This window comes from Macrobrachium nipponense, chromosome 46 (genome assembly GCF_015104395.2).
Source record: "Macrobrachium nipponense isolate FS-2020 chromosome 46, ASM1510439v2, whole genome shotgun sequence".
Classification (NCBI taxonomy): domain Eukaryota; kingdom Metazoa; phylum Arthropoda; class Malacostraca; order Decapoda; family Palaemonidae; genus Macrobrachium; species Macrobrachium nipponense.
In genome coordinates, this window is record NC_061106.1 from 21,113,714 (window position 1) to 21,126,213 (window position 12,500).

The 12,500-nt window shown below is 32.4% G+C and overlaps 1 protein-coding gene across 1 annotated transcript in view; it reads right to left on the minus strand.

The window, feature by feature from the left end:
* Positions 1–1,275: 1,275 nt before the first annotated feature.
* The window catches only part of LOC135214666 (calcitonin gene-related peptide type 1 receptor-like), a 58,858-nt gene continuing 47,633 nt past the window's right edge, over positions 1,276–12,500 (minus strand). Inside the window, exons 9-12 of the mRNA XM_064249003.1 lie at positions 11,788–11,854; positions 11,015–11,056; positions 10,030–10,125; positions 1,276–4,641 (exon numbers count right to left, since the gene is read on the minus strand). Coding sequence (XP_064105073.1) covers positions 4,255–4,641; positions 10,030–10,125; positions 11,015–11,056; positions 11,788–11,854 — 592 coding nt within the window. The 3' untranslated portion in view covers positions 1,276–4,254. The remainder of the gene's footprint in view (positions 4,642–10,029; positions 10,126–11,014; positions 11,057–11,787; positions 11,855–12,500) is intronic.

Sequence of the window (12,500 nt, forward strand, 5' to 3'; positions counted from 1 at the left end):
ACTTACCGTCAATGAAGAAAATGCTTAAAGCATCTAGGAGAAATGTTTCCTATAAGTTTTGATTAAAATTGACCGGTAAAAAAGGAAATTTATAATATTTAGATTTAAAATGATTGATATAGCGCACATAAACAGTGCCATCATAATACGTATGTTACCCTTGGTAAGTTATTCATTATATTAAACCCTAACTTTGATATACTGGACATTCATTTTCATTCAGTGATGAATATATTAATAATATAAGGTCCTTAAACAAATGACAAAAAAAGGTGGTAATGAAACTCAACGACCAATAAAATATAGTTTATTTCAAACTGATAAATCTATGCTGCGAGTTATATAGTATTTTCCTGCACGATCCTTGATTCACTTATGATATAGAAAGAAAAAAAATAATGCAGATACATGTCACTGGATTGGTAGCTGGGCAGGATACAGGCGATGCTCTTTTTGAACAGTATCTGAAGCACCGAAATGCGTCAAGACACGAGGGTTACTTTGACACATTCAAGGAGAAGGTTTATATACATTCATACATATACTATACATACATGCATACCCACATTTTATACATACATCATACATACATACATACATATATATATATATATATATATATATATATTATATATATATATATATATTATATAAAGTAGTTGCTAAGAAAAAAATCTACTTACGAACAAAGAGGAGATCATTGACACGTCGAACCTACGCCTTAAGCAACACCCCCAATGTCACTAATTCGACAAAGACATAGACGAAGGTCAATGCGCATTAAAAAGAAAAAAATATATATATATCAAGAATATCGAGTCACAGGTATGGTCAGAGAGGTCGGTCAATGTAAGTTTTGAGAGAATTATGAAGAACCCAACGAGTGAAAAGAAAAAGGATTGATTTATTTTATACAAAGAGTTTCAGTGATTTGAACTAGTATACGCACATATAGTTATTATATACGCGATTGATCATATACATACATATATATATATACTATATATATATATATATATATAGATATATATATATATATATATATATATATACACACATATATATACATATATATATATGTATATGTATAAATATATATATATATATATATATATAATTTATATATTATTACTATATATATATATATATATAGTATATATATATATAATATATATATATATTATATAACTATAATATATATATATATATATATATATAATATATATAATTATATATATTATATATATAATTATATAAAAAACATATATGAGCAGATTCAACAGTATTTTCGGTCACATTTAGTGATAATTAATACTAGATAGTTTAAAGGAAAATTTGTAGTTTTGTTAAGTCTTGTTTTCTTTTTCGGTAGTTATTCGCTTTGTTTTATTTCTGAGTATTGATTGATAGGGTTTGAATATCCTATGAGGAGTGATTGACATATGTACCGTAGAATGGCCAAATACCTTACCTAACATTGATCATAGCCCATGGTGCAAATATTCTTATTTTCATCATAATAACCACAAAGCCCGGATCATGAAAATACTTCTAATTTTCCTTCGTGAAAACATGGATAAATAACCTCAGGACAGTCGGTTCTGTTCTATTTCTCTACATTTTGAAAAACATCCCTTATTTTCGGCAAATTTCAAGAACCAAGATTACACCTCCGGTTTCCTAGAGTACATGGAATTAACTGGACACATTTATCTGGCCAGGTAAACCGGATTATCTTGCCTTTAAATCTTTTGTAGCTCTAGTCTTCTCAGTGTCACAGAAAGAAGGTTAAGTACATTACTCCAGTACACATTCAGGAAAAGGAGTCTTTTAGTAATGCTTCAATTAAACAGGAATTTCAAAGGGTTATTACTTATTTTTCCTGTTGTTGTTGTTGTTGTTGCCTAACTTGTCTTTTTATTTTGTAGTAGTAGTCAGCACAACTAAACTAAATAAGAGTACAAACGATTTATCTTTCCCTGGTGGCAATCTTGTAGAAAAATTACATCCTCATTACTTCACTTATTTCTCACTCAATATAAATGCAAGTTGTCTTCCTCAGCTTTGCTTTTTTCTTAATTGTAATCCGCATTGTAATAACTTCCATCATTAAGAATGCGACTACTAATACCACTATTATTACTACTACACTCAATAATTACTGTCATCATTGGCGTTAATTGTAAGGCATTATTGACCATGATTGAAATCTTGCATGACATGCCAAGCGTACAGAGAATTGTGCTTATTTTTAAAACAAGGAACGCATGCCATCTCAACAAATTGATATTGTGTGTAACCAATCGATTATCGGCAAAAGTTTTTTCTACAGAACGCGAGAGGATTGGTATGGAAAAGTCTTTTGCTCTTGCAAAGGCAAGTGATATGTTTAAATAAATGTTTTGTAGCTTCTTCCCTCTACTAATATGTCTGCAGTTTATCTTTAGAAAATAATATCCATATTTGCAAGGAATAAAAAAAATACAATCATCAGCTTTTTCGAACAGATACCTATCATTATCAAGATAATAATAATAATAATAATAATAATAATAATAATAATAATAATAAAATAATAATAATAATAATAATAATAATAATAATAATAATAATAATAATAATAATATGCAAAACCTAATTTCTATTCCTTTACTAATTTTTCGTTTGCGGCAAAAATGTCGTCTACTTCATGTTTAACTGTCAAAAGCTCTTGACCTAAAAAATTCAGAACAACATAATGTTTATCATATATCGTCAGTACGATGCACTTGCATAAATACCAAATTATTGCCGTCATGTTTGAGCAGACATTTTCATTATAGACACTGATCAACATGATAACTAAATTGCCTCTTCTCTTACCAACAATGATGAAACTTCAGCCACTAAAGCTCCACCAATTAGTATTATCACCTCAGTAATTATAAATGTGTCTGTTTCTGTTGTACTGACAATAAATATCCACAGCCGATATCAGATGGCAATCTTGACTGGCAGAGGCTCATGCTGCTCACAAAAGGATGCAATTCAAATGCCTCGATCAGTCCAAAGTAAGATGTCGACTGCTGATTTTTAATGTCGCCCTAAAAACTGATTGTATTACTAACTGCTATTGCGACTACTACTACTACTACTACTACTACTACTACTACTACTACTACTACTACTACTACTACTACTGCTGCTGATAAGGATGGAAAAATGTAAGGGTACTAACAGCAGTACCAAAATAGATTGTATAGCAAAAAAACTTTGATGAAACTATTTATTAGTGATATCTGACTTTCGGAGATGGCAGGAGAAATGTTGTTTTAGGAAGTACATATCTTTCAGAACACATTGAACAGAATGAATCTAAGCCAATATTCCATTGACAAATTTTTTAATGTGCAAAATATCTCAAATATACTGGGGCTACTACTGCGTGTCCAAGAGCTTGGTTGTCAGACTAATAGGGATTAAGAATGGCCGATTCCTTAAAGGTCACCCAAAGAGAGAGACTAGAGTTACCCACTTTGTATTGATTCCAGCAAGGTCCCTCACTTCTCTTTTTGAGCCACACTAAGATTTCAGTAAATGCATTTAAATCAAACACAATGATAGCAGCACCATTTTTTGCGTTTTTCTTAATCACAGATACACCATCGATAAAGTATTCCAATGAAATAGGATATACTAGCGCAATTTATGGAAGATTAATATATGTTTTCAAATGCTTGAATTGAAAAGCTTAACAAATCAGTCATTTGCAATTAGCCGCAATGTACAACTCCAGTGCAGTAGCAATGGATGTAGCATAAATATTCACTACTTCTGGAGTTTTGATATGCGATTTTTTTACAATTAGATGATAACTAAGTCACCAATGTTAGAGCTAAATTTTTGGATGTTCTTTGCTGATATAACTTCATTGTGTTTACGATTTTTATTTTTATTTTTGCAGTTAGGTGAAGACCTTCAAAATTCAATTTAAGATAGATGGGTATGTGTCCTGCTCATCTGCACACAACTTTAAACTGTAAGATTGCAAGGATTATTTTTATCAATCTTTTACCGTGTCTTTGTTTCTATTCTATGGTTCCTTCATTCTTGGTGTAGTATTCAGGTACACAACAATTTATGAATTTCTTTATAAGTACTCTAAACAACGCCTTGTCATCAATGAACTACCATCAGTCAATTTTGCTCATCGAAATTATGTAAGCTGATGTTTTCATGATCAGCCCGCACATATTTTTTCTTAACCAGTCCCACTCAGTCTTCTGTTATTTCCTCAATGGTTTCAAGCGGAATGTCACTTGACCCCAAGTCATCGTTGGCAGTCGGTTTCACCATCAGCGTTGCTCTTTCCTCATCCGCTTCATCATCATAGTGTTCGTCCTCTCCCAGCTCTTGCTCCGTATGAGCTGAGCCCTTAGGGCCTTCAATCATACACGTCATCGCTTCATCGTCATTCCCTAATCTAGTCTCCACGACCACACAACTCCAAGGGAGCGAATCGGTCTCGCTGACGGCCAACACATCGCCCCTGCCCGTCTCGTGGTGGCGCGGCGTGCTTGCGGTCGAGTGAGGAGAATGAGGTCGGGATTTCCGAAGTGGCGAAAGCCGACGCAGCTCCTGGGCACCTTTACTTTGGATCCCCTGCAAGCCAGGAAAAGAGCCAATATTAGTAGCAGGTCGTTGAAGCGCTTTCTTCGGTGCGAAAGTTTTATGTATATGTGTTTGTAACATTATTTTATATATATATATATATATATATATATATATATATAGTATAATATATATATATATATATATATATATATATATCAGCGTGAAGTGGACTATTAGAAACGTTGCAATTCATTACAATTCTTTATTTCCTACGTTTCGTAATACCATTATTATTCCCTGAAGATGTAATAATGGTATTACGAAACGTAGGAAATAAAGAATTGTAATGAATTGCAACGTTTCTAATAGTCCACCTTCACGCTGATGTGTCCTACTGGCCGTCGCCTTCCTCTGTCTCCTGATATATATATTATAAATATAGTATATATATATATAGATATATATATATATATCATATATATATATATGATATATATATATATAATATATATATATATATATATATATATATATATATAGTATATATATATATATATATAGTATAATATATAAATATAGTATATATATATATATACACATATATAATATATATATATATATATATATAGTATATATATATATATAATATATATATATATATATATATATATATATATATATATATATATATATATATATATATTATATTGTGACGAAGTGGCCAAAGAGTATCTAGGTCTGGAGACCGTTAATACTTGTGGGGGAAGTAGCCAAAGATCTGGGTCTGGACACCGTTAATATTTGTTAACCTAAATTGCCAATTATCTTGTTACTACACTTACCATTTGTACTTTCTAGTGCAAGAGACCCTTTTAAATTCCTGGGACACCTTTTGTACTTGGGGCACAGTTTGATCAAGTACTTTGTTGTTGCTTACCTCACTACAGCCAGACACCTGACCCTTCATCACAAATACTAAACGACTGAATACTCTAAAGGTGACAGTGATCCCTTATAGAACTTAAGCGTCAAGAAAACAAGCAGTCTAAGTTCATTAAAATAGATGTGAGGTAATCTTAATTAAAGGGCATCACTCCTTCACTAATTTTAAATCTAAGTATTTCTCTGGTTCTGATTCATTTGATGGAAACCTCACAATTACCACTCTAAAGTTCTACCTAACCAAAATAAAATATGATATTATATATTATTATACTGGTAGTAAATGAAACTCTCCCAATAATTTTAAATACAAAAATTTATTTCTAAATTCAAAATTTATAAGTGAAATTCACAATCTCAGGGAAATTGTTATTACTTGAAACAAAGTTTAATTAATTCTTGAATTAATTATTTAACAAAATTAAATCAAAGTTTATCAAGAAAATTAATCAAATTAAATTGTAAAGCTATAATTAAATTTGAAATGAAATTTAATCAAATACAAATTAATTCACAAGTATTAGATTCAAACAATTACACACAAAATTATTCAAACTACTTAAACAAAATAAAGAAAATGCAAAAACATAATGCATAATATGATAACAATTAAAGCATTGGCGGTACAAACATTAAGCGTATAAAATGGACATGTCAAAAGAACAAAGCAAAAGCAAAATGCATAAAAATAATAATTTTATCCAAACACTAAAAATAAAACCTCGAAGTGCACTTCAAAAAATTTTTTCAAATACCTGCAATCAGTTGCAACTTCTCACTCAAAAAGAAAAGGCCTGTTACAATTTTCAACAATCTTTCACACTTTTCATGGGCGCCTTCACAAAAATAATAATAATAACACTATGCTCAGATTCCACAAACAACACATACATTACTAAGAAAATTAGCTAGCAATATTGAGTGACCGATTCATATATAAACGTGAGTTACGTTACGGTAATGAAACAGTCGAGAGAGAGAGAGAGAGAGAGAGAGAGAGAGAGAGAGAGAGAGAGAGAGAGATGCTCTCCCTAACGCACGCAGCTGGGTATTTGAATCGAAAAGGCCATGTCCTATGGGTGTGATAAAAGGGCGTACCAGAGCTTGGGGCCCTTTGGGTGAGAAAACAAGGTTGAGACGAAAACATACTACGTTATCTCTATAGGAATATCGAGTATGGGGCCCCTTGGCCGCATTCGTGTATGTGGATGAATAGGTCCCCTTGTGTTCGTCATGGGACCGCTTTGGACGATAAAAAAATTAGCTGGCTAATACATTTTCAATTTATGAATAACAACCTTCTCTAGAGGCTTATAAGCTCTTACTCTTTCTCTCTGTCTTACTTACGTTTCAAAATGAAAAGTTACACTACTTAAACAGGTCATCTTTAAATGTGGGAATCTGAACACAAAAATACATATTTTACAACATGATACACAGGTTCTGAGAGGAATTAATTGTATTACCAAAATTATAATTGTATTACAAAACTTACATTATAAGAATATGTATATATAGCTAGGACTACTTATGCTGAAGAGAAGCGTGCTTATGGCGCGTGACGGTGTATATTTTGAAATGAAAGGAGACCTTGAAGGGTAAATTCTGCATTTTCAATTAATAATGATTCTGCTTTCGCGGCTGAGATGAAACAAATAACTGTTTCAATACCGTTTATGTGGCTGGATGACAATTACCACATCAAGGCACATCAGAAGCCAATCGACGTATATTTTCTTTGACCATTCGTGTTTATTACCACTTTCACACACGATGGGAGCAATTCTGAGCTAACGGAAACGAATCAATGGCCTTCGATCACGAGTATATTACTAAGTATATCTTAGTTATACCAGACCACTGAGTTGATTAACAGCTCTCCTAGGGCTGGCCCGAAGGATTAGATATTTTTTACGCGGCTAGGAACCAACTGGTTACCTAGCAACGGGACCTACAGCTTATTGTGGGATCCGAACCACAGTATATCGAGAGATGAATTTCTAATCACCAGAAATAAATTCCTCTGATTCCACGTCGGCAAAGTGGGGAATCGAAATCACGACTACCGAATCGGTAGGCGAGCACGCAACCCACTCGTCCAACGAGGGACTACGAGTATATTACTGGTACATATAGCTATGTGACTCGGTCAATTTGCGCTCGTTTATTTGCTCAGCATTGATTATCTTTGTTTATTCATTACGCAATCTGTGGATCAATAATGCAACTCGGTTTTTAAAGGTGTGGTCATTTCCCGGCAACTTAGTTCAGTTTTTTCTTCGTCACGGCTATATTCATATCTTTTTATTTCTTATTTTATGAGAAACCAATAGATTTAGTAAGCGAGGGAACCAACGGAATAAGCCGGGAAAGTTCACGGGGATAAAGAAATGATACTGTTCGTAGTATATTCCTATAGTGGAGGCCTTATTCCCAAGCTCATTCATGCGGATCCTGAATGCTCTCAATATACATCCGACTTTTGTGATACCTCGGGAATTGTAATCCGCACTGAAAATACGTTGGGACCCTAATATCATTTGTAATCACTTCCTTTGAAATAAATTTATTTATACTTACTACTTGACGATCCAGGCTCCATGTGGTAATAAGAAGGAATGATTAGCCTTTATGATTTTATTTTCATTACAGTAAAAAAATAATGGAAAATTATATAGAAATAAGCTTTTAGTGTGCAGTAGGTCGGTATTCATTACGTCAGTTTGCATGACATCTTACGGAGACTGGGAGCAAATACTACAAGTAGAAGAAGGCTTTTCATTGATCATTGCAGCTGGGCTAAGATCGAGCAAATACAAAAAAGATCGTTTGTGATTTGAAATCATTTCCGCCAGGGCGCTTGCTCACCCGCTACTTCTTACTAGATTATATTGATGTGTAATGAAATATTCTTTCATCTTTTAGATTCGAGAAAATTATCCTTCCATTCTGAATCCTGCCAACTTGTAGGAGCATCCCAGAGAGAGATCCTCGGTCATATGACAGCATTAAACCTCTGACTGAAAATGAAAGAGGAGAGCAACATTACTTAATAACATCAACGGGCTGGAAAATGATGTTCATATAATTAGGTTACGTTATGAGAACCTACATCAGACCCTGGACTCTGGGTCTTAAGATCCTTCTGAAATAGAGAATATGTAGCAAATTATTGTGAAAGATGAAAGCGACTTTCTAATTGACTCATTCTAGCCTTAAATACGAAATCCTTTTGGGGCGAACATTCTCTTATATAAGCATACTCGTATGATACACACACACACACACACACACACACACACACACACACACACACACACACACACACACACATATATATATATATATATATATATATATATAGTATATATGTGTATACATGCACATATATGTATATATCTATATATATATATATATATATATATATATATATATATATATGTATATATATATATATATCTGTGCTGTGCTTCTGCGCACGTGTATGAGAGCGTGTACGTAAGAGAGAGAGAGAGAGAAATTCTGAATGTCATTTAGATAATTGAGTGGCTGAAAACACTTCCCTGCTGCTAGACGAGGCAATGATTATATATTGTTAAAGAAAATGACAATTGTTTTCCGTAAATGAATTGCTACGTAATCTGTTCGCCTGTTTATTTGTCCATAACACTCCATTAATTACAAATCGATAAAGAACTTTGTGAATGTGTCTATGAACTTTCACTTGTGAAAGGATAGTAGACGTCCACACTGGTTAAGCAGCAATAATTATTACTTAAAAAGAAAAAAACCCAAATACTTTTGACAGAGAAACGGTTACCTCGTTCGTCAGCAAAAAAAAACAAAAATTATCAAAACTTTTGATGTGGGCGAAGAAAAATGAACTAAAGTTAAATTTCAATGGGAGTTTTGCTAGAGGCCAACTTTAAGAACCCAAAGACTACAGTCAAAAGAACTACAACACAAGGAATAATAGAAATACCATAGCTTATCACCAGCAACATAAAAGGGAATTTGCCGCTGTCTCGAGAATTTTTCTTAACATTTATATCAGTGAGAGCCTGTATTAAACATAAAGCTTTCCATATATGGCAACCTACTATCGGAGAACGTATATTACAGAAGTCAGCAGTTTCTAAGTTAAAATCTCTAGTTCAGCATTCTTCCTAAGTTACGAATTAAGAATGAAAACATATTCATTTCCAGCTTGAATATTTCTTGGTAAAGTGGCTCTCTTTCTTTCCCCTCACTTCATTTTCTCGGTTTTGCTCCTCCTTACCTCTTATTGCTATCATGTTTTGTTCTGTTCTGTTCGCTTGTTTCCATGCCGAAATGTTTACGACGTTGTATACAGATTTCGTGTATTTGTCAACCTATCGTCATGACTGCGGTATCCTCTCTTTCTTCATTGTCTATCGTGACGCTGGTAGGCAGAAACAAAACAAACACTCAATCAATCGTGCCGAAATTTGGCTGATTATTTTTCATACTCACGTTAATGGACAAGGCACAGGCAGTGGAGAGTGTGAAGCGATGGTGATCGTGGATTGATTGGTACTGGTACCATTTCTTCTTCAGTGCCATAATCACCTGGGCGAATTTCACAAAAAAAAAAAAGTTAAAAACCTTTTAGTAAATATATGTGACAATAGAAGAATCATTCATAAAATGTTCATTGCTGAAAGTTCAGTGAAGACAGATTACTTTTTTTTTCTTTTTGGTCTTTCCAAATTATCCAAAATGTGACGTTATTCTGATCGTTATAATACAGGATACATCACATAAATCTTCCTGGACAGTTTTGATTTACTTCATTTTCATCACTCTCTTCGTCAATGGCATCATTATAGTTTTACATTGTTAAAAAAGTTATCTAAAAACGATGCACAAGTGCTAGGATCTACTGATGGTCATATTATAATTAAAACTAAAACCGTTCAGAAATGAAGTAAGTTCACTGTGGTCAAAACAATTAAACATGATTCTTAACCTCGCAGAAGATCCTCATGTTTCAATTTTACTTAATAAATATCTAAAAATGAAAGTTATTACCCAATTCTTGGTATCATTGTAGTGCAATAAGGATGTGATCAAATTAAATCAACTAGTAGAGCAATGAGCGTAAAGGATACTTAAGGAATAATGCTGGGAGATGACAAATCGGAGATCTTCAGTCACTTCTGATCAGGAGTTGAAGCTTTTGAAAATTAATTGCTTGCATTGTCAATAATCTTTTAAGGAAAGGAGTCAGAAAAATTGCTTTCGAATACTGCTAATCAACTCTTTATGTAATGCCACTAATCACCTTTACAAAGAATTAAAAACCACTTTCAATCTCGTCATCGAAAATTATTCACAAATTTTATTATGAGAAAAGAAATGGCAAAAACATAACTAAGATACATCTACCTTGAAACAAATCATTAATGACTTATAAAACTAACGTATAATAAAACCTTCAAAGAAAAAGACAACTTACCTCACTATTACAGAAGCAAAACAATAAAGCAACACAGAAACCCTGTGAATAAAGAAAAGAAAGACATTTATTAGAAATGTATTTGATTAAAGTCTTGTTACAGATAAAGTACGAAGTTGACATCAGTAATGATACATGGATTTTAAAATACATACAGGCTGACAACTGCAATGTCATACCGTAAATTAAAAATGACATTAGAATTGACACAAACATAATACACACACACACACACACACACACACACACACACACACACACATATATATATATATATATATATATATATATATATATATATATATATAAATATAGGCTTTTGTATCTGCGGCTTTGTATGTGGTGTGTATGTATATATATATATATATATATATATATATATATATATATATATATATATATATATATACCCACATACAAAGCCGCAGATACAAAAGCCTATATTTTATATATATATTGATATATATATATATATATATAGTATATATATATATATGTGTGTGTATATAATATATATGTATATATATATATTTATATATATATATATATATATATATATATATATATACTATATACAAATACACGTAGGTGTGTGTCTGTGTCTACCTCCCCGGAACCTCCATCTTCTGTCGATTTACGTCTATTGGCATTTCTTTTAATGTTTACAGTATTATAATATCACTTTTTTCTTAATTAGTATGAGAAATTAGAGTACAGCACTCTTAGACGTCTCCGAAATATATGCACATGCATCAAGTTTCCTACAATCTTACCTGAAAAGATGATGCCAAGGCTGCAATGACTTGGTAAACAAGCTCACCACTTGATCCTTTGTCAGGCCTAAAAAAGACAAATGTCCATCTTTAATTACAGAAAGCCATGCAATTACTTTTTTGTTTTTAAATTTTCCGCAGGCACAAACATTTTCCATAAATATTTTTTATCCTTTTTACAACCTTTTTTTTCTATCACTGATCGACAGTGCATTAGGTAAAGTTGCAAGTTGGAGTTTGTCCCAATTTATCTGAAATTTGTTTTTGAATAAAAATGATCAAAAATGATCAAACGGTACTTTTCAAAATCGAAAGAATCATAGTACATACTCTAGTAGAAGATAGCTGTTATCATAGAAACCTCTCATCATAACTAACTCCTATTCACAAACCTACTGATTATATCCACATTAGATCTTTACTCATATTGCAAGGAGGGTTTCCTTTGTTCCAGACTGCATTTATACTCTCCCTTTTAGCTTCGATATTATATCATAGCTTTTGTTAATGATCCCTTCATTGAAGTAACCAGGCAATGTATCATATGTATCATATATATTTTTATCTCTGCCACTAATGGTGATAACTTCATTTGTGTAAGAAGACCCACTCACTTTTACATACAGTGATATATAAGTCATATCACATTTCCGTGATTCATATACATATATCGAGCTACAATGTCCTTTAATATCTGATTCGCTCTACCTCGG